Raw genomic sequence first — 26115 nt, 5'->3', positions numbered from 1 at the left:
CTCCTCCCCTCTGTATATCTGCCTTTCTAATAAAAATAAATAAATCTTCTTTTTTAAAAAAGCCTCTGGATTACACACTTTAAAGGGGCTGGTTGTACAACCCAGGAATTTGACCTCCATAAAGCGGCTCCCAAAAGAGCAGAGGCGAGGGCAGCGTCCACGTGGGTTACTGCTGGCCATCACCGAGAGGAGACCCTAAGCACCCAACGTGTGCTGTATCTAACCCTCGACTTGCTGCCAGGTCCAGAAATTTCTGCTACATTATTATCCTCATGTTATGCATGGGGAAACTGAGGCTCAGAGGAACTAAGCAATTTTCCCAAGGTGACACAGCAGGTAGGAAACACTGCCCAGAAGCATCAACTGGAGGCTGAATACGAAGTGTGGAGTCATGGGGTTGGGGTTGTGGGAGCAGGTAAAGCGGCCACTTGTGAGGCTGGCATTCCATATTGGCACTGATTTGTGTCCTGGATGCTCCACCTCTAATCCAGCTCCCTGCTAATGACCTGGAAAAGCAGTGGAAGGTTCCCATGCAGGAGGTCTGGAAAAAGCTCCTGGCTTTGGCCTGGGCTGGCTTGGTCCCAGGCATTGTAGTCATGTGAAAAATAAACCAGCAGACAAAAGTTCTCTCTCTCTTGCTCTAACTTTTTCAAGTAAATAAATAAGTTGGGGGCGGGGGAAGGGAGCAAGAAAGAAAAGGGAAGGAGAGAGAAAGACAGAAAAGAATGAATGAAAGAAAGGAAGAGAAAGAAGAAAAAAAGAGAAAGAAAAGGAAAAAGAAGTATGCAGTAACCAGGAGTGTCAATAGCCACTTGATTATGGTATGTGAGCACCTCACCAGCAGCTTACCCCACTGAGTTACAATGCCCACCCCTGCTTTCCACCCTCCAATGGAAATTTGGTGTCTAGGATCCTGATGTCTAGCTCCTTGCTGATCTGTCACAGATGGGAATTCTGCAAATGAACAGGCCATGCCTTATCTTACTTGCAAAGATCACCTTGCACCTAGCAGGCCCAGCAGCCTGCAACCCCCAGCCTCTGTTTGCATACTCACCAGGCTGCTCCTCCTGTTCTGACCCTGGTGGAAGAGCACAGGAGATTTTACTGCCCCTAAGTCCCTTGTTTGTTTCTTTGCCGGGGCAAGTCTATATAAGGTCAGGTTCCCATGCTTCCAGGGCCCAGCTCCTCACTCCTGGGTGCACTCACTGAGCCCCTTCCCTCATGAGCCCTGAGAAGTTCCTGGATTTGCCAAGTATTCTTCAGTCTGGTACATCATGATTTACTCTGGAAATGTCCCACTTTTTAGCAAAGACTGTGTTGAATAAGGTTATTTCTAGACTCCTCTGCAGTGAGAATCCCAGAAATTTCTAGGATGACAGCATGACCTGGGGACCTTGGAGTCACAGCCAGGGGTTGTTAGCCCCAGCTCCACCAGCTGTCTGCAGGAGAAGTTTGCTGTTAGCTCATTTCCTTCCAAAGCAGACCTTAAAACAAGGCCTTGGTGCCACTTGGGTGTGCATCCCTCTCATGTAAACAAAATTGAAAAGGAAATAAGAAGACAAGGCCTTGTGTGCAGGCTGCCAACTCACCCCACCCCCCCACACACTGCACTGCTCCAATTGTGTCCCCAGGTTGGCCACTTGCCTTCAGTCACCCTGATCTTTCTCGGGTAGGTTAGAGTGAGCTTCACTGGGGCCACAGAGCTGGGAGAGGAAGCTGAATGCTTGAAATGGCAACTCTCTGCGTGTTGGATGCCATAGCTGCTGTGTTGCTCACTCAGGTGAGCCCACAGTGGTACCCACCATGCTCCTGCAAGTCCCAAGCCTCTTCTGAGCCTGTTTTCTGTGAAAGTAGCCACAGGCCCAGGCCTGCATTATCTCTTAGCAGGGTCCCTCAAGCCAGGTGCTCACAGCCTAAATGAACAGCGGGGCACACAGGGACACTGAGAGGAGTGAACTATTTTATATCTGCTTCCCCTTTCCCACAGCTTTCGAAATTTGCGACATTCCAGTTGTCCACTAATGAGATGTAACCTCATGGCACCTTACCTGAGAAGCTCACCCACCTTCTCTCGCGGCCCCTCCCCCAAATTCCCACCCACTTACCAATCACCCGTGGCAATCACCTGTGACAGTCTCAGTCACCAACCCCTTAGGGCCCACCCGCAGCCCCTCCCAATTCTCCTCGCATTCCCCCCCCAGACTCATCTGGGTTATACAAAATGCGCCCCCATGTGTGCCCCTTTCCCCTTTCATGGTTCTCCCCTGCCCTCCTCCATCTTGCCCCCTCCCCTGCCCTGGCAGCCCCCATCTTGCCACTATGGCAGGAGACATTTCCCTTCTTGTTCTCTCCTCCTCCACTCCCAGCCCCATTCCTACCCTGTTGGAATAAAGGACCTCCTAAGCACCTCGCTGCATCAGGGATTTAGGTTTGCAGTAAACTTATCGTGAAAAGAGGACCTGGTTGCGGGAAATCAGCTATGCTAAAAACTGGCAGACACAGTCGCCCTCTGCAACCACAGCTCTGCTGCAATACCCATCAGGGCTGCTCATAGAACTGGAACCCACTGACTGACCCCACACCCATTTCCCCTCGCCAAGCCATGCAGCTAAAGGGGGTGCCAACTGGGTGTTCCATGTGCTGTGTTGGGTTCTCCCAGGGACTGGCGAAGAGCCAGGGACTGTAATAGTCTGAGGAGTTCACATTTGTTTAAAGGAGGCAATTACTATTCACTGAAGGTGAATAATATCACATGGGAATTCAAGAGCCAGTGTTTTTGAAGATCCCATGGGCCATGAGTGACTTGGCCACAGACACCCAGGGGTGAAATGGTGGATAGGGTCAGCATTCAGGGCCCTGCTGGGCTGAGCTCTCACACTGGCCCTTCAACCTCACAGGCTCTCTCTATGATGCCTTTGTCACAGAACCACCGTGGCGCTCCCAGGGACTCCCTGCAGATATCTGCCAGATCCCACGGGCTCCAGGCTGATGGGAAGGAGACTCCACGTGCCATGGGGTGCCATGGGGTGCTCTAATGGTGGCAACGCTTCCACGACACCAACTCCACACCAGGCTCTGTGTGCAGTGTGCTCTCTCCCCTCGCTCTCAGGGTTTCCTTTCCCAGAAATACTGTGAGTAAACCCCCAGCACCACCACACTACAACCTTACAGATAAGGAAAAGGAAGCACTGAGAGGTTAGGTAAGTTGCCTAAGGCTTCACAGCAAGAAACAGATGGGCTAAAATTTGAATATTCACAGCTTGGTTCCAGGACTCTTACTCCAAGCCTCTTAGCAACATTCCTCCTGGGGACAGCAATGTTTCACTTTCTTCTCTACCTAGCAGAAGTCCCAAGTACCTCCAAATGCTGACGGTGGAACTTACATTGCCTTCTGCCCTTCAACAAGGTTTGACAGAGGCCAGGGAGGCAAATCAGCAAGACTAGCTGCCTCTTAAAAGAGCAGGCTCCAGGGCAGAGAATGCAAATGCTGGGTTCTGGGTGAGTGCTCCTTCCCTAGGGCATTGGTGTATCCATGGAGGCACCTGGCACTGCAGCCAGAATCGATTAGGGCCAAACACCATGACTTTATTTTTGTGAATGATGACTTTCCTATGTGGATGCTCTCTAATGAGAATTCTTAGTACGCTTGTTTTCCAAAAGAAAAAGTAAGGAAGAGCCAAAAAAGAGCAAGAGTTTCCCAGAGTCCAGAGCCAGGGAGAGAATGAAGTGGGCCAGCACACAGAAAAACTGTGGGAATCTTGTGCAATATCCTGGGGCACGAACATCAGCTCCAACAACTGGTCAACCCCATGAGGGAACCATGGGCCAGCTAAGGGCCATGGACAACCTTCTTTCCATTTCTTCTATTACATCAGCCAAACCACACCTGCAAAAAAGAGAGATCCCAGGGTGAATACTTGGCCTAGTCACCAGCTGGGATTCCCACATCGCATAGAGGAGTGCCTGATTTGGGTCTCAGAGTCTCTCCTTCCGATGCAGCTCCCTGAACTAAATCTACACCCTGGGAGGCAGCAGGTGGTGACTGTAATACTTGGGGCCCTGCCATCCATGTAGGAGACTGGGGATGGGTTCTGGGCTTCTGGCTCAGCCTGGTCAAGGCATGTGGACAGGAAACCAGGGGTGGTGGACAATCCCTCACTTTCTCTTTAAAATTTAAAGTTAATAAATTAAAAAGTAAATAAATACAAATGTATTTGTATTTATCAAATAAACAGTGCTCCCTATCCATACCTCCACCTAACTTCATAACCAGTTCCACCACAACCAGCAACCCTGAAAGCGGAAGTTCCCATTGTGGGACTGAGATGAAGCCAAGCCAACTGGCTCAGCTGCACAGACCACAAGCTGGCTGAGAGCAGACAGTGACCCCGTGAGTACTTGGCTATGCACGTGCGAATGCCTCTTCTAGAAGACTCTTGCCTTACCTAACAATGGGAGCAAGTGCCCTTCCCTGAGCTCTCCATGCGAGTCAGCACAGATCTGAGCGGTTTCACAAGTACCATTCCATATTCAATCCTCACCAGCAGCTTGGGGCGAAATGCTCTGACTATCCCCATTTCACAGATGAGCAAAGAAATGGAGACCTAGAGAAGATCAGCACCTCTCCTATAGCCACATTGCTCTCAAGTGGTAATGCAAGGATTCCCAGCAGGCACTCTGCCCTCCACACCTCACCTGCTCCTCTAGAGTACCATTCCTAACCCTCGCAACAGCCTGGGACATGGTCACCATTGATGGCTTTGACAGACGAGGAAACTGAGGCTCAGGGCCAATCAGCCCACCCAAGGTCGCCAGCCGAGGAGCAGAGCCAGATGCCAAGAGGGTGTTAGGTGCTGGAGCCTGTTTCTGTAACCACTACCACACTTGCCTCACTGCAGGCAGAGGGACTGAATGCCAACAGGTGGCCCAGAGACCTAAGAGATGACATGGCGGGTACACTAGCTACCTGGCAAGTGGGCAAAGTCACAGGTCCAATGCCTCCTGTCATCAATCCCAAAAGGGCAAGACCAATACTGGGGCTGTGAGCAGACTGGCAGCCAGCAGTGGGGACAGCTGCTGTTTATTTTGGGGCTAGAATAGAGCCAGAAACCCACTTAGTTCCAACAATACACTCCCCAGGCTGGGTGGGGACGCCACCCCCTTCCAGCTAAGCCAACAGCCCCAGCCACCTGTGGGCCACGCTGAGACTAGAATGCTCTAGGTGTCAAAGACATCTTGCCAGACACCCTAATCTGGCCTCCGCCTACAAACACAGTAGCCCCCAGACCCAGGCAGCCCAAACAGTAGCTCCACACCCAGGCAGCCCCGTGGGCGGGACCAGCAAATGGCCCAGGAAACCAAGCCCAGACAGCATGCTCACCCCCTGCAGTGTCAGGCTCCAGTAACAAATGGCTTTTCCTGTCTCAGGGAAGAAAGAGGGACACTTAGCAACTCCACTCTTGCAAAGTGGACAACACCTAGTGACTAGCAGAGGGTCTAAGGGTGGCCAGCTCAGGAGACGTTTCCCAGATGAGACTCACTGTGTGCTTCGAAGCCCAGTTCTCAGCTGCCTCCTAGCTTGTGAACAGTGAAGGACCTCTATTCTCTCATCGGTAAGGAAAGGACCACAGCAGCAGAAGTGATTTTGTCACAGGAAGGGGTATGGGAGAGTGCTTTTGAAAATGGCTGACACATACTCAGCACTGTCATGAGTGTTCAGTTTGGGGGCATCCCTCTCCCCGGGTTGGGGCAGGGACCACTGGAAGTCAATTCCCTGGATATTATACACAGCTTGGGGGTTCCCAGATTAGCCCAGAGCTCAAGAGAACTGGAGAGATTGGTTCTTATGGAGATGGTTCTACCTATAGATAGTCTTAATTCGGAAAGGAACTGAGAGAGAAATGTGTTTCTGGGCTCAAACAAGTGACTGTCGGATACTGTAGTGTGAGGTGAGAGCAAAGGGCTTCAGGAGAATGAGGTCTATGTTGGGAGCCAGTGTTGTGGCATGGTGACTTAAGCTGCTGTCTGCAATGCTTGCATCCCATATGGGCACCGGTTTGGGTCCCAACTGCTCTACTTCTACTTCTGCTGGCTGCTCCTACTAATGTGCCTGGAAAAGCAGTGGAAGACAGCCAAGTGTTTGGACCCCTGTACCCATATGGGAGACCTGGCCAGAGTGCCTTTCTCCTGGCTCTGTTGGCCCAGGAATGCAGGAACTGTATCAGTATACTGCCTTACATACAGCAGGTACAGAACACATGTGCACTCAGTGGTTAAACTCCCAGACATGCTGATGTTGCTATCCATGATACACAGTGCAGTCTCCCCAAAGGGTCCATAGCCAATCCTCAATCACGTTGGGTACCTTCCCCAGTCACGTTGTGATCACTGGTCACATGTTCTAAGAGCAAAGTAGACTGCCCAGGGCTAGGGGTGGTGGGTACAAGCCTCCATCAGACCTCCCCTCTGCCAACTGTTCTTCCCCCTCTTACTCCACTGGGTCACCCCAGTTTCTTCCCTGGAAAGGCCAGGCATGACCAGGGCCCCAGCACCAGCCCCTAATATGCACAGGTCTTACTTCTCTATGCCCTTTGATTCTTATTCATGAGTCACATAGGCAACAGGGCTCTCCCAGCTATGTTCAGCACAGGCCCCTCTACCACCACCGTTCCCTGCACCGTCAACCCTGCTCTGGCTTTTTCTACAGCATCTGCCTCTCAGTTCATACATGGTTACTTCACCCAGCCTCTTTGTCTGCCATCCCCTCATTCCCTGGCCAGAGCACAAACTTTAAAAGGGCATGAACTTCAAACTGCTCTGCTGCATTGCCAGGACTTGACATATAGAACACACTCAGGTATTGAATGAATGAGTGAAAGAATATGATTAAGCACCAGTATACCAAAAACTCTCAACAACGCAATGCCATTTTTGGGGGACAGTTAAATGAGAAGTCAATTAGCAGCATAAAAACTTAGAGACAGGAGCTGTCACTTTAAGATGAAAATTTGGGGAAGGTGACAGAAATGGAATGAAATCATGAAGGATCCTGATGGTGACATTAATAACAATACCTGTCACTTGTAGAGCAGCTATGAGATGCCAAACATTGAACACAGCAACCACCACACAGGCTAGGCAATGTGCAGACCAGGAAACTGAGGATCACTGAGCTAAGAAACTCGGCCACAAGAAACAAGCTGGTGAGAGGCAGGTGCACGGTCAATCTCAGGGTCGGCGCCTGCCCGGCTGAGGTCATCAATGTCCCGTCCCTCTCCTCCTGCCCTCAGCACCCATCTTCTCTTGAACTTGTTCTTTTCAGAACTTGATTTTGCCTGAACCAGATTCAGGGCTGAAACTGTCCAGGATATTAACCTGGCCCTGCCCCCAACACAAAGCTGTGCTATCTGACCGTCCCCCAAAAGAGGACACCCTGAAGGACCAGCTCTTCATGAGTGGCCCTGAACAAGAAGGATTCAAGGGCCCAAGGCGCTGTGGTCTAGCAGCTAAAGCCCTCGCCTTGAAAGCCGGTTCTAATCCTGGAAGCTCCACTTCCCATCTAGCTCCCTGCTTGTGGCCTAGGAAAGCAGTCAAGGATGGCCCATGCTTTGGGCCCTTGCACCCATGTGGGAGACCCAGAGGAAGTTTCTGGCTCCTGGCTTCAGATCGGCACAGCACCAGCTGTTGCAGTCACTTGGGGAATGAATCATCTCATGGAAGATCTTCCTCTCTGTCTCTTCCTCTCTGTATATCTCTCACTTTCAAATAAAAATAAATCTTAAAAAAAAAAAAAGAAGGATTCAAAAATAAGAATGTTAACAGCAAGATGGGTCTGTTCCCAGTAATAAGTCTGTTATCGTAACCACAGGATTCAAAAATACAAGGTGTTAAGGGAGGCACCTGGATGGAAGAGCAGAATAAGCAGGTGCCAGGGGTTCAATCCAAACCCTTACAGTTCTACCTGGAGTCCACATGAGGTGCCTCCAGTCCTCCAGCCCCCTGAGGAATGGCTGGTGCCAGCATGATGCCACATGTCCTCTGTCTTGTACTGGATCAGCTCCAACTTCACCATGCCCCCTTTTCACTCCCTACCATTCTTAAGGGTGCAAGGGCAGGACTGCCAGAGTTCCATATCCCAACAGAGCCCCAAACCAGAGTACAGACCCCTTGGGTCTGCTTAGGATAGCTACCTCTGGAGGGCAGAGAGGGCAGAGAGAGGCCAAGCACACTTAGCTGTGATATGCGCCCCTGCTTCTGGCCTGAGGAAGGGGGGAAGCAGGGAAGTGGAGTTTCTGCCTGACACCAGAACCCTCCCCCTGTGACACCCTGGGGCCCCTATGCTGCTGCAGAGACCTGGGTGCAAATGCTAGCTTCCTGCATTGATCACAGTAACTGAAGCAAGGAGCCGCCCCTCTTCCAGCCTGCATCTTCAATAAAACACAGATGATGACGAAGTCGGCTGTAGGAATTCTGTGAGACAATGGACAAGCAGCCCTGGCTGCTATATTCAGACTTGCCCACTTCTCTAGCCTGGAAGCTGCCACCTTCAGAAATTGCAGGAGAAAACAAAGCCACTTGTGCTCAAGCTGCCAACAGGGGACAATCACACCTCTCCTTAATCTCACTTGAGAGCACAGCTCGGGTGTGGTTCTAGGATGGCCCCGAACCCCCAGAGCGAGGATGCCTGCCAGCCCAGCAGGGCTTGGGCCAGCTGCACTCTGCCTTTGGAGGAATGGGTTACATCCCTTCTCGGTGCCCGGCACCAGGCTGAGGGCTCAGATTTTCCTTCTCACTGCCAGCACCATGCCAGGCAGCAAGGCCTCCTTTTCCTCCTCCTCTGCTGTCACCAAAGAGAAATTCTCCCACACAGGCAAGTCCCTTAAAATAGCTTTTTGGGTCCGGGCCATGAGGAAACAGAATAAAGCCGGGTCGGGAAAGGGCCTGCCATGAAAGTTTACAATGCAGCCACTCTGAGCCACACATACAACACAGAGGCACTCAGAATCTCTCAGTAACCAAACATGGCAAGGCAGGGGGCCTGGCAGGGGCCCTGTACATGGGAAGGCAACCTGGCAGAAGCCCCTGTGATCTGGAGGTAGCTTGGGAGGGCAGCAGGTATGCATGGCATGGTGATGGTGGTGAGCCAGGCTCACAAAGTTTGTGTTCTACTTCCAACATGACCTCAGCTCCCTGTGTGTCAGATGGGGCTACTAACACAAGCCTTCTTGGCTGTGCAGGGAGCCTTTTTTATTTAAAGAAAAAAAAAAAAAGATGGGCCTGGCGCGGTGGCCTAGCGGCTAAAGTCCTCGCCTTGTACGTGCCGTGATCCCATATGGGCGCCAGTTCTAATCCCGGAAGCTCCACTTCCCATCCAGCTCCCTGCTTGTGGCCTGGGAAAGCAGTCAAGGACGGCCCAAAGCCTTGAGACCCTGCACCCTTGTAGGAGACTTGGAGGAAGTTTCTGGCTTCAGATCGGCACAGTACCAGTCGTTGCGCTTACTTGGGGAGTGAATCATTGGACAGAAGATCTTCCTCTCTGTCTCTCCTCCTCTCTGTGAGATCTGACTTTCCAATAAAAATAAGATTTATTTATTTTCATTACAAAGTCAGATCTCACAGAGAGGAGAGACAGGAGAGACAGGTTTATTTCCCGAAGTAGCTGCAATGGCGGGAACCAGTCTGAAGCCAGCAGCCAGGAGCTTCCTCCCAGTCTCCCACACGGGTGCAGGGTCCTAATGCCCTATATCTTATATATCCTAATGGGCTATATCTTGCTGTTCTCCCAGGTCACAAGCAAGGAGTAGATGGGAAGTGGAGCAGCCAGGACACAAACCAGTGACCATATGAAATCCCAGCAAACGCAAGGTGAGGACTTTAGCCACAGGCCACAGTGCTGGGCCCTGTGCTGGGAGCTTTTACAAGTTAGAGGCCTGGCAGAGCCTGGCACAAAACACGAATTCAACCAGTGATATGTTTGGGACAACAGTGGTGACATAATACAGGTCAAGGTCTCCTTTAATGATTACCAAGTGAGAATAATCCTTGAAAATGGATACTGCCAGGGCGCTCTGCCAGGGCCCGGGCACTGACAGGCAGAGCTGCACCATGCAAGCCCTTTTCCCACCACTGGTGAGCAAACACACTGGGTAAATTCACGGTCAGCATGGCTCCCCACAGTTTGCAGTCAGATCTGAGAATGATCAGTTTCCATCAGATCTGAAGTTGACACATAGAAATCCCAGAGACAGATCTGAGGCTCATGGGCCCAGCAGCCCCAACCCCCTCCCCTGCATAATTTATACTGCATCGATACCCACAGAGGAAGGGATTCCGGCCTCCCTCCCCTGCCACCATGTGCCTCACCCAAGCCATGGGAGGGTGGCTTCCTCACCCCACCCTGCCAGAGGGAAGTGACAGCAAAGGGCCAGGGAAAGCAGTAGAAGCTGTGGACAGAAAGCCCAGCTGTTTCCCCTTTGCTAACTCAGCACCTGGAAGTCACTTCCTCCCCTCAGGTACTTGGGGAGGGAGAGGCAGGGCTGAATATGGGTCTCTCTCCCCATTCACACTGACACAGAGCTGGAAAGAAGTAAAGTGCAGGTCCCAGGGTGAAGTTCTAGAAGATTCTTCACAGGAGGGCACAGATGCTTCAGCCAGCCCAGTGACTGCCAGGGGCTCAACCTTGGTGCAGCATCTGCAGTTTATTCATGCTCCCTGGCTCTCGCACCCTCGCCAGGATGCTGTGGATGCCAGCAGCAGCTCCATGGCTCTATGGGGGCTGCTGGGAGAGGACTCGCCGACAGCCCCAGGTATAGCCTGGAGGCCGTTTGCCAACTGAATCAGGCTTGGCGGCACACCTGGTACTGAGTCGCAGGTCCAATTAGTGGAGAGGGGATCTGGAGAGGGGATTTCAAATCTAGAGTTCACAGTGGTCTGGAACAGGAGGAAGGGTGTTTCAGATGACAAGGTTCAAAGATACATGGGCTCTGGCAGGGCTGGCTGTTCAGCATAAGCTCTGGGCCCAATGTCCTCTCTCCTGTCACTAGGGCCTGCAAGAAGCTCCTCTGTGAGATACAACCAGGACCCTCCTGGGTGGAGACTCAAGGCAACTCCAAGACATCCCTCCCTGCCACTCCCCCTTCTCAATACTCCCTCCCCAAGAGGCAGGGTGTAATCCACTTTTACAGGGCTGCCTGACTCCTAGCAGCAATAGCCATAAACAGGAGGGGCTGAACTCAGCGGCTAACCCAGTAGTCCCCAAGCAGGACTAGAAGAGTTCCAGGGGCTGGACCTGGTTCTGTCATAACCATGGAGCAAGAGCAATCCTGTATCCAGTTCTGGACGCCCCACCACCCCCCTACCACATCTCCAGCTCCCTTATCCTCAGCCCTTGGGAGAAAAGGAAGGACTCAAGGTCCCTGCCCAATGAACTCGGAGTCTTTTGGCTACCATCCAGAGCTACGGTTAGTTCTGACACCTCCTTCTCTCCCTCATCCTTCATCCTCCTCCCCCACAATCACCAGAGGTTTGACCCAGATCTGCCTTGCACATCCCACCTCCAGCACTTCTCAGGATCTTACAATGCTGGTCCAGCTTTTCCCACCTCACTTGACTCTGTCCCAGCTAAAAAAAAACCCTGATGACCCAAAGCCCATCCCAAGGCCTGCCTTCTCCAGACAGCCCTCTCTTGAAGTCTACTTCCTCTAGCCAGTGTTAGGACTTTTTTTTCTTTTTTTAACTTCCCTCAGGCTCCATCTGGGCCAGGCCCTGTTGCAAGTATTATACATTTCTGAACTTACCTCATCTTCACCACAATGCTTTGGACAAGGACCTATTTCCCCCACATCTTTTATCTTTCACAGACAAGGGAAGGCACAGAGACAGGTAGCTTACATACAGTCCCAAGGCAGTAAGTGATAGAAACACAATTATAGCCCAGGTGACACTGGTAACTCAGCCCCTCCAGACACACCCCTCATCCCCTCAGTAGATGCTGAAGGGACTTGGCTATCTTCACACCCTCTCTCTCTCAACCCAGCCCTGGTGGCGAACAAAGTGGCCAGCTTACACTCTTAGGTGGCAGAACCAGGTTGAGAATCCCAGGCTGCCACAGAATGACCCTGAGAGCCCCAACAAGCTCTCTGAGCCTCCATTTCCACATCTACCAAATAGGGACAAAGGGACCAATGTTGTGGTGTCATGGGTTAAGCCATCATCTGGAGTGCCGCTTCCCATATGGATGATGGTTTGAGTTCTGGTTGCTTCACTTTCGACCCAGTTCCCTGTTAATGTGCCTGGGAAAGCAGAAGGAGATCGTCCGTGTGGTTGGGCCCCTGTACCCACATGGGAAACCCAGATGAAGCTCCTGGCTCCTGGTTTTCGCCTGGTCCAAACCCTGGGCTGTTGAGGCTAGCTGGAGAGTGGACTAGCCAATGGATGTTCCCTTGCTTGCTGTCTCTTCTCCTCTCTGTAACTGACTTTCTTTTTTTTTTTTTTTTTTTTAAAGATTTATTTTTATTATTTTTTTATTGGAAAGGCGGATATACAGAGAGGAGAGACAGAGAGGAAGATCTTCCATCCGATGATTCACTCCCCAAGTGAGCGCAACGGGCCGATACTATGCCGATCCAAAGCCAGGAGCCTCTTCCGGGTCTCCCACGCGGGTGCAGGGTCCCAAGGCTTTGGGCCGTCCTCGACTGCTTTCCCAGGCCACAGGCAGGGAGCTGGAAGGGAAGCGGGGCTGCTGGGATTAGAACCGGCGCCCATATGGGATCCCGGGCGTGCAAGGCGAGGACCTTTAACCACTGTGCCACCGCGCCGGGCCCTGTAACTGACTTTCTAAAGAAATGAACAGATAGGTAATTTTTTTTTTTTTTAGAAAATAGGAATATAAACAACCTTGTGTGATTATTCAAATAAAATTCCTCTAAAAGGCATCTTTTTCACTAGCAGGCACTCATCTGTTAATTCTTCTTACTGTACATCTTGACATTGTGACTGGAGTCTGATCAGCACTGTGCACACAGCCAGGGTCTCAACCCCTGTGGCTGCTAAGGTGACGTGCCTGGGGACTTCCAGTGGTCCAGTTCCCCTGCCTTCTACCTGTGCCTGATTCCATTACACACAGAAACCCAGCCCGGACAGCAGGCTAACTCACAGTTCCAGAAATCTGCCTCTTGAACGTGCTGACCACCCTGTTCCTGGCACTTCCAATATTTCTGGCAATTGTCGAGGCAGAGAAACTTCTTGAACCGTTGCTCAGAACCTGTTTCCAAAGCCAGAATCTCCACCTCCTTTTCCACACACACCCTTTGTCCTTCCTGTCTCCTTCCTGGGTCCCTATCCTCATCCGTTATCTCCTTCCTGGATTCTCAGAAGCAAGCTAAGTGTGACTACCACATGGAAACTCAATTTCATGTTTTATTCTGTTTAATTAAGGGGCATGAGGGAACAAAGTGGCCAATGAGAATTTTCTGGTCAAGAAATAGTCTGGTTGGTGACTCAGACTGAGGAATTAACAGGCAATTTGCAGGGAACCACTCTGCAAACCCCGCATCAGAAGGCCTGACAACCCTTCTCCAATTCAGAGCCTCCCCTGTCCATTAACTCACACTGGCCCTGGAAGATTTCTCTGGAAAATGTAGCAGCTGCTGCTTATATTTCTGAAGCTGGAATCACTCTCTCTATGACATCAAATGGGTTTATTTTTCCCTTCTCTTCTGCCTACCACCACACACAGTGATTCCAACCCTGTTTTGCTGCACCCACTCCCACGGCCCTCTGCCCCTGCTCTACACAGGACCACGATCAATGCCTGGCTGCATTCCCCGTTCCAACGGCCTTGACGGATGTGGTCGGTTGTTCCATGAGCAGGAACCTTGTCAGAACCGTGAATCACCCCTCAATCACCTCCCTGCCCAGAGAAGGAACTGTTCCTGTGTGTGTGTGTGTGTGTGTGTGTGTGTGTGTGTGTGTGAGAGAGAGAGAGAGAGAGAGAGAGAGAGAGAGAATATTACAGAGGAAAAGTAGGGAACAGGGCTAACTCGAGTGGAGCCCTGACCTTGGAGATAAGATCTTCTCTGACCTTGCCTGTCCCTGGAAGACCTGTCTCTCCTCTCCCAACCACTTTTTTTGCCTTCTCCTGCTTAGCTCCCTGGAACACCCTCATTAGGTCCCCCAGCTCAGGTCCAGAATCCACTCCAGGCCTGAACAGCTGCTCTGTGTTTATCTGTTCCTCGTGTGTGTTGGGTGTTGTCCATGGGGCATGGGGCCCAGTTTCCCATCAGACTAGGAACAGCTGGGCTTCCTTTCTGCCTTCGTCTTCCCTTTCTTCTCAGTGTCACCTAGGGCATGCTAAATGTATTTCGGTGCTTTGGTGACAAGGAATACTAGATGGAAACTAGCATACAACAGGTCTTCAAAAGGGTCACAGAGGGGCAGAGCATCTGGCCTCGCAGTTAAGATGTTGCTTGGGATGCCTGGGTCCGCAACCTAGCTCCACTCTCCATCTCCACATCCTGCTGGTGCACACCCTAGGCAGCAGCAGTGAAGGTTCAAGTAACTGGTTTCCGGATACCTGTGTGGGAGATCTGGACTGAGTTTCTGGCTCCCAAGTTCCTCTTGGCCCAACCTAACCTTCTGCAACCAGTGGATGAAATTCTATCTCCACCTGTCTCTGTCTCTATCATTCTACATCTTTCTAAAAAAAACTAAAAATAAATTTTAAGATCTAAACAACCATGAGAAATTCCTATTAAGCACAAGCTATGCATGGATTCCAATTTTTTTGTATCAAAAAGAAACATTTTAGTACCACTTTCTTATCAACTTTTTGAAATATTTTTTCAAACAGTGATGACTAGATTGGGGGATAGGTACAGGGCAGAAGCATCACTTCAAATAATCTCAAATATTTCCCCAAAATAGCCTCTTGAGGGTACAGATGAGGACAGTGAGGTGCAGGGCAATCAGCCCAAAGGTATGGGGCAAGGGAGTGCCTGAGGTGGGACCCAAGCCCTGGGGTGCCCAGCACCACACACCTTATACCAGAATTGGCTCTGTACAACCTAACTCCTGGGAGGCTGTGGTTAAGGTCTAGGGGCTTGGGTGTGGAGTTGGGGGTGGGGGTGAAGAAGGGCCTAGAGACGAATGAGTTTGAGGCCAATTCCCAAAAATGTAGCTGCCAGGGCCAAGACCAAAATCTGTGATAATCTAAACACAGGAGAATGAGTTATCGCCATAGGGTGGATCCTACATTTAACACCACTCTACATTGCTCCTTCACTGTCACATGGGCCTGAGCCTGGCCTCCCCACCCAAGGAAAGGGCATCCCATCTTAGCCATGGCCTCCCTGGGAGGTGAACTGACCTACATTGACCCAAGCCTGCCTTGTGCTGTGAGCTAGTTCCCCTCGCCAGGACCAAGTTAGCCCATGTGCCAAAAAAAAAAATCAAATAACCTGCCCCCATGCTGGAATCCCATCAACACATGTATGGCCAGGGCTTGGCTCCATGGATGGTAACATCCTAGCTACTAGTTGTGTTCTCTAACAAGTCCTGTGCAGGATCAGAGCATTCACGACTGGTATCCGTCTGAAATAAACAATCAGGAGAGGAAACGACTGTGAAAGCACAACACCTCCCAAACCCAAACAGACATAATTTCTTGTTTGCTTTAGATTAATGAGCTTCTCTCTCTGCCATACGCCTTGACCAATACCAACACGTACATGGGAGTACAAAGAATTATGCAGCACCAAACTCGGATTCCTTCTTGGAAAACCTTCAAGGGAAGGAAGCCGCAGCCTGCATCCAGTATCATTGGGACCACTTTAAAGGCAAGTGGTCTGAGGCCACAGACAGTTTACCCACTGTCTCCTCGGCAGCTCAGACAAACTGGGAGAGGAGCCCAGCACCATGCCAAGGGGCTGATATGGAACAGCTGCCCTCCTGACCCCAGCCAGTCCAAAGAAGGAAGGAAGCTCAAGGGGGCTGGCTCTACTAATCCAATGATGGAGGTTACTCAAGCTACCTGTCTTAAGACACTCGGGGTGGGAGTGGCTGCCCCTTCGGGTGGGGAGGAGTGTGTCCTTCACTGCATGTCCCAAGAGGACCTCTGCAGTGTGTCCCCAGCATCGCGGAGCTAGGCCCCAGGCCTCTCATCAGCTAGCTCCAGCTAATGTGCATATCCAATAAAACCTCTCTGCTCTGCAATTTAACCAAACCACAGACTCCAAACTCCCCAGTGATGGAAGGAGAGGCTGGGAGCAGGCCTGCTTCTGCAGCACCAGAGCATCCGTGGATCTGGACGCCACTAGCTCTACCAGCTAACCATGCCAGAGTGCCTTCCCCACAGCACTTGACCTGAAGGCATGGGTTATTCACTGTGAAAAGGCCACAACAGAGGGCACTCTAAAGCCTTGGAGGCCACAGGCTCCCCTAGCTGGCTCCTCCTGCCCTTCTTGGACCCATCACACTCTTCCTGCTGTCAGACACCCTAGGTTATCCATTCATGCCCTAAATGTGTAGGAACCTCTCCACTACTCGGTACTTGTCTTCCTGGTCAACCCCAAACAGACCTAGTATATGCTGAAAGAGTGAAACCCACACCTTAGGCAAGAAGCCAGACAGCCCCAGGTGCTGTGACCTGCTGGGTATCTGGTTCTATTTTCTCATCTGTAAACTGGGGAACTGGTGGGCGAAGCAGGGAGGGCAAATAAATCCTTACATTCCTGCCAGCTCCATGATCCCACAACATACAGCCCTTCCTCCTCTCATTGTTTTCTAGAATCTTAGCTCAGAGCTCGGTCTAGTCCCATCTGGTCACTGACATCACTCCCTTCCCCAAACATAAAGTCATCTTTTCTTAACAGGGGAAGCCGAGATGGCCCGGGAAGTACTCTGTCTGTTAGCAAGAGAGGAAATGATTGCTTCAAGGGAACTGGACAGCACTTCTTTTGTCTTTTCCGTACAGAACAAGTTATTCTCCATCTCTGCACCAGGAATCTTTCTTCCTCTTAGCCAGACCATTAATAGCTGCTTTTCAAAAAAGGACTTTCTTAGTCAGAATCGTACCAGTAATAAGCAGTCATGTAATGAGTGCCTGTTCTGTGCCAGGAACTGGGTGGGCTAAGTGCTGCACATAGATGATCTCATTTAATTCTCCCCACTGCCCTAGGGAGAATGCATTATTATTACCCTCACTTGAAGACCCGAGGAGGTTGAAGACCTGGCCCAAGGTGGTACAGCTAATTGGCGGCCGAGTCGAACTTTGAACCAGTTTACCTGAGTCCCAAGAACTAGCTGCCTTTGAGGCACTACCAGCAGTGAGCGGGTCCCCGACTCCTGTGCCAGCCTCCTGCTGGTTTGTTGCCAGTGGGCCCTGCATCCATGACCCTGGGCCTCATTGGTTCAAGCTAAGAGTCCATGTTTTGGTCTAAAACCCAGAACCTGCCTGGGTTTCAGGGCAGAGAGTGCCATCTGGTGAAAGCAAGGCCAGGCTGCCAAGCACAATGGAGGGATAGCAAAGAGAGCCATTCAAAATTAGCCTGCAACATTTGAGACATGGGATTAGGAAGGCTGACTTGATAATAAATCCTGAGATGCTGCTTACGGACATCCGATCCCTCCACATGGGGTGGCCAGGCCCTCCAAAAAACAGCTTTCTTCTAACTGTAGTGGAAGATCAGTGCCAGGGACAACTTCCCCTACCCCCACCCCACCCTGGGTTGTACCTCTTCCCTGTCTGGTCAGCAACCAACCTCCACTTTGACCTCATTCCCTAACCTGGGCCTTACCCTGCTTGCTCAGCTGGAAGGAAACCCAGCACTCAAAGCTGCTGCTGAAGAAGGCAGCATGAGTAGCCTGAGGCCGGTCTCACCACCAACTCCAGTTCCCCTCCAACAGGGAAATAAAAGGCACTTTGGAGACCAACACACAATCTAGGGCAGCCACTGACAGCTTGTTTTAATTGCTGAAATTAATGCTTTGAGCATCTGAAATGCTCATTTGCAAATAAGATGCAGGCTGCCGATCCTCTGTCCTTGTGAGTCCCTTTCCTCTCAACTTCAGGAGCCCAGACGCCGCTTAGACAGGTGGACTCGGGTGTCAAGGACAACGTATTTACGTGGCAAGGTGTGAAAGATGGGAAGACAGGGCCAGCTGAGATGAAAGGGGGCTATGGCCCAGACCCTGGAGCGCAGGCCGGGCCAACCTTCACTCTCCTCATTAAATCTGGGGCAGGAAGGGGGAGGGGCGGCCGGCCGTTCCTGCGGGACCACAGCCAGCAGTTGCCTCCCGGTGTCTGGAGACAGCGCATCACTTAAGAGGAAATGAACCCGGTTAAGGGTCACGTCCAGAGGAGGGATAAAAGGAAAAGCCACAATTCTCCTCACACCGGCGGACACAATGGCTTTAAGAAGGAAATCAGGGGCTCAGTGCCCAGGATGGAGGTGGAGCAGGGGGCGCGGCAGCCTCCTTTCGCCTCCGCCCCTTACCCTGACCTGGGGAACCAAGGGGAGGTCAGGGAGCCCTACAGGAGCAGGGGGACAGCGCGCCAGACTCCTTCTCCCCGCCAAGCCTGGGGGCGGGGGGCGGGAGAAGGATCAGCTAGGCCTGCGTGCAGTGAATCCCCGAGGCTCCTCGACCCCAGGGGGCTGCCCGGCGAGGGGCTGACAAGAGCTCCCCCACCCACCCACCCACCCATCAAAGCTCAGGCGGACATATGACCTCACCGTTGTGACAGACAAGGGCAGCCACTTGCCAATTCCAATGCCAAAAAAAGAAACGGGGCAGCGGGATGCGGGGGGGGGGGGGGGGTGGGGGGGGGGGAGTGCAGAAGGAGCAGAAAAGACTTCCCTGGAAATCACAGCCCGGTGGAGAAACTCCAAACCCGGGCCGCCCGTGGGCTCTGAGCTCTGCGGGTGCACAGCGCGGGCAGCGAGAACCACCCGGGCCCTCCCGGGACCCCCAGCCGGCCTCTCGCAGGGCCCGCCAGGGCAGTACTCACATAGTGCTTGGAGGGGTTCCTCCGCTTCTCCACGTCCACCACGGTGGCGTCCTGCACGCAGTAGGCGAGCATCTTTTCCCCCAGCACAGCGAGTGGCGCCCCCCGGCGGCGTCACCTTCTCATCCCGGCCGGGCTCCGGCTTTCCTTCTCCCGCTGCCCAGGTCCTGGGGCCACCCGCCACCTCGGCCTTGCGCGCTGATCGCTGCCCGAGGTTCCCGACGCGCACAATTCGGACCTCGGGGCAGGAGACGATCCCGGAGGGCACGGGGGCTCCGTGCGCCGGGCGACTTCCCGCGAGCCCGCCCCGCGCCCGCCTTGCCTCCCGCGCCGCCGCCGCCGCGCTCGGATCGCCCGCCGCTTCTCTCCGGCGCCCGGTGGGGTCCGGCGGGAACTGGCGCAGCAGAGGAGGGGCGGGGGTGTGTCCCGCTGGCGAGGGCACGGGGCGGGGGCCCCGGAGCCTGCTGTCAGCGCGCTGGGGAGGGGCCGGCGGCGCCCCTGAGCCGCGCTCGGGCTCCGGGGGGCTCGGCGCTGGCGGAGGCTGTGCGCGCAGGAGGCGGAGGAGGAGGCAGGGCCGGACGGCAGCCGGGGGAAGGGAGGGGAGGGAGCGGAGCGCGCGGGGAGGGGCTCCCGGCGGCCGGGGGAGGGGCTCGCGGCGCCGGGAAGGGGGCTGCAGCCGCGTCCCGAGCGGTGGGGGTGGGCCGGCGCGCCCCCCCAACCCGGGCACCGAGGGCGGCCCGCGGCCTGGCGCGGTGCTGGGCGTGTTCTCCCAGCACACACAGGCACACACCCCTCCGGGTGGCTTGGAAGGGCGGTGGGGCGCGGGGAGTGAACCCAGAGAACCCTCTCCATGCCCCCCAGCGTTCCGGGTTTGTGCCTTTTGGTCCCAACTCTAAGCTCCCCCTACCACTCCTATCCCAGGAGGAAAATAACTGATAGCCGGCTGTAGGAGGGCAGCCGGTTTGCAAGGAGCAACCTGCCCCCAACCCCCCTCCCCCTCCTCCCTTCCCCCGCTAGCCACAGAAGGCCAGCTCCCCTAGGAAAGAGGATCGATCCTCCGCCGGGGGAGTCCATCGATCCGGGCCTGTGTAACTACTGTGACATCATGTACCAAGGACAGAGTTCCACAGACTCCTGCACGCCAATGCCCTAAGACAGCCAGGACTCCCCGGAGACCTGGGCAGCAGGGAAGGCAGCATACAATGGTGGGAAAATCCACGGGGCTCCAGGCTCCAGCCTTCTGTCTCTACTCTTCCCTGTGTGGCCTGGAAAGTGGGCTTTGCAAGCCACTTGTGCATCTTGGCACTTGGGGCAGAGTTATTATTTAATTCAATGTAGCTCTCCCCGCCTCCCCATCAACCCCCACGTCTAGTTCCACATTTTTCCCATTCTGCTTTCAAATATTTCAGGGAGTAATATTTTCCTAACTAATCCAATTGTTTCACAATTACAATAAAGCTTTGTGACCATGGACCAATGAGAAACATGTGAAGTGGGAAGGGGATTCTTGTGATCTTATTGTACTAGACTTTGTATGCATACAGGGCTTGCTAGGTGCAGGGGACCACCACGCGTTTCCAGTGTGCTGGGGTCCAGGCAACACAGGATGTGGAGATGAGAGGAACACCCTGCATGTGCTGACCTTGGGTGGGCGGGCTGGTTCCGCAAAGGGTTGGGAATCCCAAGACAGGCCCTCAGGCGGAGCCCCAGAACCTGGGAAGGCACTGCCTTCTTGATGCTGAATTGGGATGGCCTGGGGGTGACGGCATGCTGCTCTTCCCCTGTGGCTGCCAAAGCATCCCAGAGGAGCTAATTAACCTGGAGAAACCACTGGGGAGGGGAGTTGGTGTTTAGCAATTGGAGGGAAGGAAGAACTTGTGAATCACAGCAGTCACCCAGGGCACCCCCAGCGATTTCCTTCTGACTTTCCTCCTACCTGGAATCCCACCCCGCCCACTAATCACACCAGTCTGGACCAGGATAACCGGAGGGCTTGCTTTTTTCCTCCTCTCTCTTACACAGGCAGGAAACAAGCTGAGCAAGCTGCCTGACACCCCACAGCCAGTTAGTCCCAGAGCAGCAGTTTCCCCATTGACGAGCAGGAGGGCAAGCTTGTCACATGGTCCAACCCACAAGCTTGCAGCGTGTCACGCTCCTGGGTCCTTTGGCTGCAATCCTCCGTTCACATGAGCATTGCAAGTCACCTGGGTTCCCCAGCAAGGAGGACTGAACAGCCCTCCAAGGCAGGGCCATGGGTACCACCTGCTGTGCCATGTAGGGTCTCTGAGACCACTCCAAGGATGACAACACACAACAGAGCACTGAGCACTGCCGAGTGCTAAGCAAAGTGCATGCCTAATCCCCTCTTCCTCCCCAGACAGTCCACGGCAACGGCTCATCCATTCATTTATTGCCCCACTACAGTGGCCAGACCCTCATGTGTTTCCTGTGTAATCTGACTTCCCTCCCTGTACGTAGGCCGTGGCTGCATACCCAGTACAAAGCCCTGGGAGGATCTCGAGAGTCAGGAGTGCAGACTTTCCTTCCATACCACCCTGCTCCTTCCCAGCCCCAGCCTACCCTCATTTCTGCCATCCTGTGGCCTGTAGCCTGCCACCTGCCAGCTCTCACTCCCCAGTCAGCCTAGACCTCCCTAAGGCCAAGCACTCACTGACACTTGTCTTCTAAAACGAGCAGCATCTCAGCCAATCCCAGTAGGTGCTGTTACCGTTGAGTGGCAGAAGTTGGAGCACCAAGTCTCGCAGCGGGACACACCCCAGCTTGGTGTCAGTCTTGTGACCGTGGACCCACTACCTGGCTCTGGTCTCTGGGGAACTTTGCTTCTGGTCTTTTTAATGTTCTACCTACAATGGTGGGTGACTGTTAGCTTGAGGTCTAAGCCACTGATTACCAGGAAATCAGCAAGTTGGAGTGCTGTTTGGGGCCCCCTCCTGGCCATAGAGGTTTTCAGCAGCTATAACTGCTGTAGCTGGTGTGTGCAGTCACTGCTGAGGGGTGACCTCTGACAGAGAGAACAGGACGGCCTGGAAGGAAAATGCCAGTGCACAGGCCATGATTGGTCCAGGCTACCTGCGCTATACTCCTCCTCCTAATCCTCCTTCCTCTGTCTTTTTCTTCTTCTCCTCTCTCAGTTGGCTCTAATACTTTTCTATATGTTGGAGGGTGGTTTTTCCTAAATTGAAAGCACACAGGGAGGCCCAATCTTCCCAGGGAAGCAAACTGCTGGCCAGGCTTCTCTTGTCCTCGGTTTCTAAGAACACCGGACCAGGATGAGGGTGCAGGAGTTGCTGTCTGCTCAGCTCTGCTGTTCACTGATGTCAGCCACAGAGCAGACCCCTCCCGCTCTGCCAAAAGACGCGGTAGTAGAAGCCATTTATCTGATGCCTGATCAGGCATGTCCATCCGCAACACGGAGGCATGTGTCCTTGCATGGTGTCACTGATTGTCGCAGACCCTCTTATGAGGGTCCTTGGACAGCAGAACTCTTTCATGCAATCACTTGGAATTCCAGCCTTGATAAATGAGCATGCCCCTGGAATTCAGGAAGGAAATCTGGTAACTGGTACAGCTGTAGAGGACAAGGACACAGACTCACACAGGGAAAATAATAAGTATATATAGTTTCCTAACTCTGGGTTGTGGCTCTAACCCTGACTAGAAATCTGGTCCCCTACTCTAGTGCACTGTGTACTCAAAACCTTCAGGAACCAGAGCGTAGACGGTGTCCTAGCATCCCTCTCAATTACCACGACCCTTGGAGGTGTGTTCCAGCCTGGTGGGGGTTATCAGCATCAGTGTGCTATAAAGAATCTGTCTGTATAGACCCATTGTGACCATAAATCACAACAGATTTTCTTTTTCAAAATTCTCTGGATTTTCCAGGAGCCAGAAAAAAAAAAAAAAAGAAAAGGAATAGAAAAGGCGGGGGGCGGGGGGGAGTGTGGAAATCCCTTGGGAAATTCAAAGGCAGTTTCTTTAAAAATAGCCTGAGGCCACAAATAATCAAAATATGAGTCTGTTTTTGGTTTGACTGGTCTTGGTTTTTTTTTTTCCTTTCAGTTCTGTATTCAGAAATATCATAGACATGACTGTCCTTTACAGTCATGTTGAAATCCACAAGTTTCTCTTGGATGAATGATTCAAGATTCTTAACGTCAAGTCTAGCTCCAACTGCAGCCCTACCCCTTTTCTATCTAAAGCGGAAGGTGACCTCAGGATTGGTTCCCTCCTTGCTGTAGCAGGCTGGGTTTTCCTGCCTGGACAAATCTGGCTGGGATTAGCACCATCATCAGCAGACTATTGTGCTCAACTTGATGCATCTTGCTTCCTGTATGCGAATAGCGCAGGTCTTGGTGAAGACTCTGGTTAACCAGGACTAGAAGCTGAGCTGGCTCAAGAGGAGGGGGAGCCTTAGGCCTGACGTAAGGCGTGTCTCACGGACTCCGCAGGCCTCTGGGTTTCTCTGGAGGAGTATAGTGGCACGTTCTTCCTGTTGTTTCTCTGCCCAACAGAGGGTGTTTGTTTCACTCGTTGATGGCAGAGTTGTGCTCTGTGTCTGCACTCACACAGTAGGAATGCTCCACGGCCCCAGTCTCTGCCAGTCCTTCAATTCTAGACTCACCTGAGACTGTTTGCCTTAAGGGTCCCATTCTCAGATCACTGAGGGAAAAAAAAAAAAAAAAGACTCTGATTGGCCTAACTTTGACCATGTGTCCTCCATCCAGTCAATTACCGTGGAGTGGAGTTCAGTAACGCCAGCTTGATCCTTTCTTTTTTTCCTAAGTTAAGGAATTCGGTCTAGGCAAAAGGATTGGTAGGGGCAAGCCGTGTGTTCCAAACTGTGAGGGAGGGTACTTCAAAAGGTTCATGGGGCAAATGGATTCAAAAATGAGTTCATACTGGTGCAAAAATTTTGGAAAGCCAGGCATACAAGCCCAGCTACTCAATCACTGGTTGCTTTTTCAGGGCCTTCATGTGCTTACTGAATACACTGAACGAATATTTGTTAACTTACCAACTTACCGGTGTGTATCACTTGCTCTGTTGAGATCTGGAGATGCAGCTGTGGGTAAACCACACATGCTCCTTGTCTTTAGTGAGTTTTAGAGGAAGACACATATTGCTTTAAAAATCATAAAGATGCATCTAGAATTTCAATTGTGATGAATGCTATCAAAGTGGGGTGGTGAACATATGCTTAAGTATTCAACCCTGCAGGTGGGAATGGGAAGTTTCGACTTTTAAAAATGAACCAGTGGCATGGCCTGTGTGGGAGGCCTGGAAGAAGTTCCTGGATCCTGGCTTTGGATTGGCATAGCATCAGCCGTTGTGCTCACTTGGGAAGTGAATCATTGGATGGAAGATCTTTCTCACTGTCTCTCCTCTTCTCCATATATCTGCCTTTCCAATAAAAATAAATAAATCTTTAAAAAAAATTCTGCAGACCCCATGTTCTCTTATAATAATAAAAGAGATCTTCAATACTTTAAAAATTGCATTTAAACAAGATTTACTTATTTGAAAGGCAGAGAAACAAGATCGGGCGGGGGGGAAACAGACAGAAATCTTCCACTGGCTCATGTCTATACTCCCCAAATATGTGCAATGACCAGGACTGGGCCAAGCTGAAGCCAGGAGCCAGGAGTTTCTTCTAGATCACCCTAGAAGTGTAGGGACCCAAACACTGGGCATCTTCTGCTGCATTCCCAGATGCATTAGCAAATAGCTGGATCAGAAGTAGAGCAACCAGGATAAAGCCAGCAGCACTCATATACAATGTTGGCATTACAGGCAATAGCCTAAGCCATTATGCTACAACTTCAGCGCCTAAAATTTACAGGTTTTAAAAGGATTCATTATGGTCACTTGGTAGTGGGCCTGGTGGTTAGGAAGGAAAGAAGTGTTGTAGTAGACCATAGGAGCTTGAAAGATACTACTGGGGTAGAGTGAGAGGAACCCTACAAGGCAGGGGGCCTCTCTGCTTGGTACAGTTTGTCAGGTATAAGGTTAAAGAGAAGTGACAGACTAGTAAGTTTTCTGACTTTTTTTGTTTTGTCTGTAAAATGAGGAAGCTGGGTCTGGTGCAGTAACCTAGTGGTTGAAGTCCTCGCCTTGCATGGGCCAAGATCCCGTTTGGACGCCAGCTCATATTGCTGCTGCTCTACTTACCTTCCAGCTCCCTGCCTGTGGCCTGGGAAAGCAGTTGAGGTCAGCCCAAAACTTTGGAACCCTGCACACATGTGGAAGACCCGGAAGAGTTTCCTTGCTCCTGGCTTCAGATCAGCTCAGCTCTGGCTTAGCTCCAGTCGTTGCAGCCACTTGGGGAGTGAATCAGTGGGTGGTGAGCCTTCTCTCTGTCTCCCTTTCTCTCTGTAAATCTTACAATAAAAATAAATATAAAAATTTTTAAAAATTGTTTTTAAAAAAGATGAAGTTGATTCAGTCCATATCAAAAGTTTCCTCAAGTTGTAATAATGATAATAATAGCCACAACAACAGTAGTAATTCCAGCCATTGTTTAAGCCCCTTTTATGGGCTGTGCAGGAATTGTGCTCAGTAAGCATTATCCTCATGTATTTATTTTTCAATTGTTTTTGAAAGAGAGAGAGAGAGTCAGAGACAGATGAAGATCTCCCATCTGTTGGCTTACTCCCCAAATGTCTGCAACAGCTGGAGCTGAATGGGGTTGAGGCCTGGAACCTGGAACTCCACCTTGGACTTTAACGTGGGTAACAGGGACCCCATCACTTGAGCTGTCATCTGGTGCCTTCCAGCATGCACATCACCAACCAAGAATCTGGACCCTAGATATTTCTAAAAAGTGCCCCAAGTGGCATCTTAATTGCTGCACCAAATGTCCGCCCCCACAAATGGAAATTTGGTCCCAGACAAGAAAATTGCTCCCTTGTAGAACTCACAATTTAGCTGATGGCAATTACACATGGTAAAACCAAGACATCTGAGTCCCTTCAAAGCACTGCAATTTTAATATTTGTTTAGCATCTCTTTCATGGAATAAGTATTTATTCAATGGAAAAAAATAAAATTTCCATTATGAAAGCACATCTTCACATTTGAAGGAAGATGTTTGTGAG

At 51.8% G+C, this 26115-nt stretch overlaps 1 protein-coding gene across 2 annotated transcripts in view; it reads right to left on the bottom strand.

Annotated features, from left to right (window-relative positions):
* The window catches only part of SH3PXD2A (SH3 and PX domains 2A), a 188162-nt gene extending 169087 nt beyond the window's left edge, over positions 1–19075 (bottom strand). For both annotated transcript variants that reach the window (XM_040992165.1, XM_040992166.1), the window contains exon 1: positions 19004–19075. In XM_040992165.1, the coding sequence (XP_040848099.1) occupies positions 19004–19075 (72 nt within the window). The remainder of the gene's footprint in view (positions 1–19003) is intronic.
* Positions 19076–26115: the final 7040 nt, after the last annotated feature.

This window comes from Ochotona curzoniae, unplaced genomic scaffold, assembly GCF_017591425.1.
Source record: "Ochotona curzoniae isolate NIBS_2020 unplaced genomic scaffold, NIBS_Ocur_1.0 contig_66, whole genome shotgun sequence".
Lineage (NCBI taxonomy): Eukaryota > Metazoa > Chordata > Mammalia > Lagomorpha > Ochotonidae > Ochotona > Ochotona curzoniae.
The sequence above is the reverse complement of the archived record's forward strand: the minus strand, read 5'-3'. Positions and strand labels throughout refer to the sequence as shown.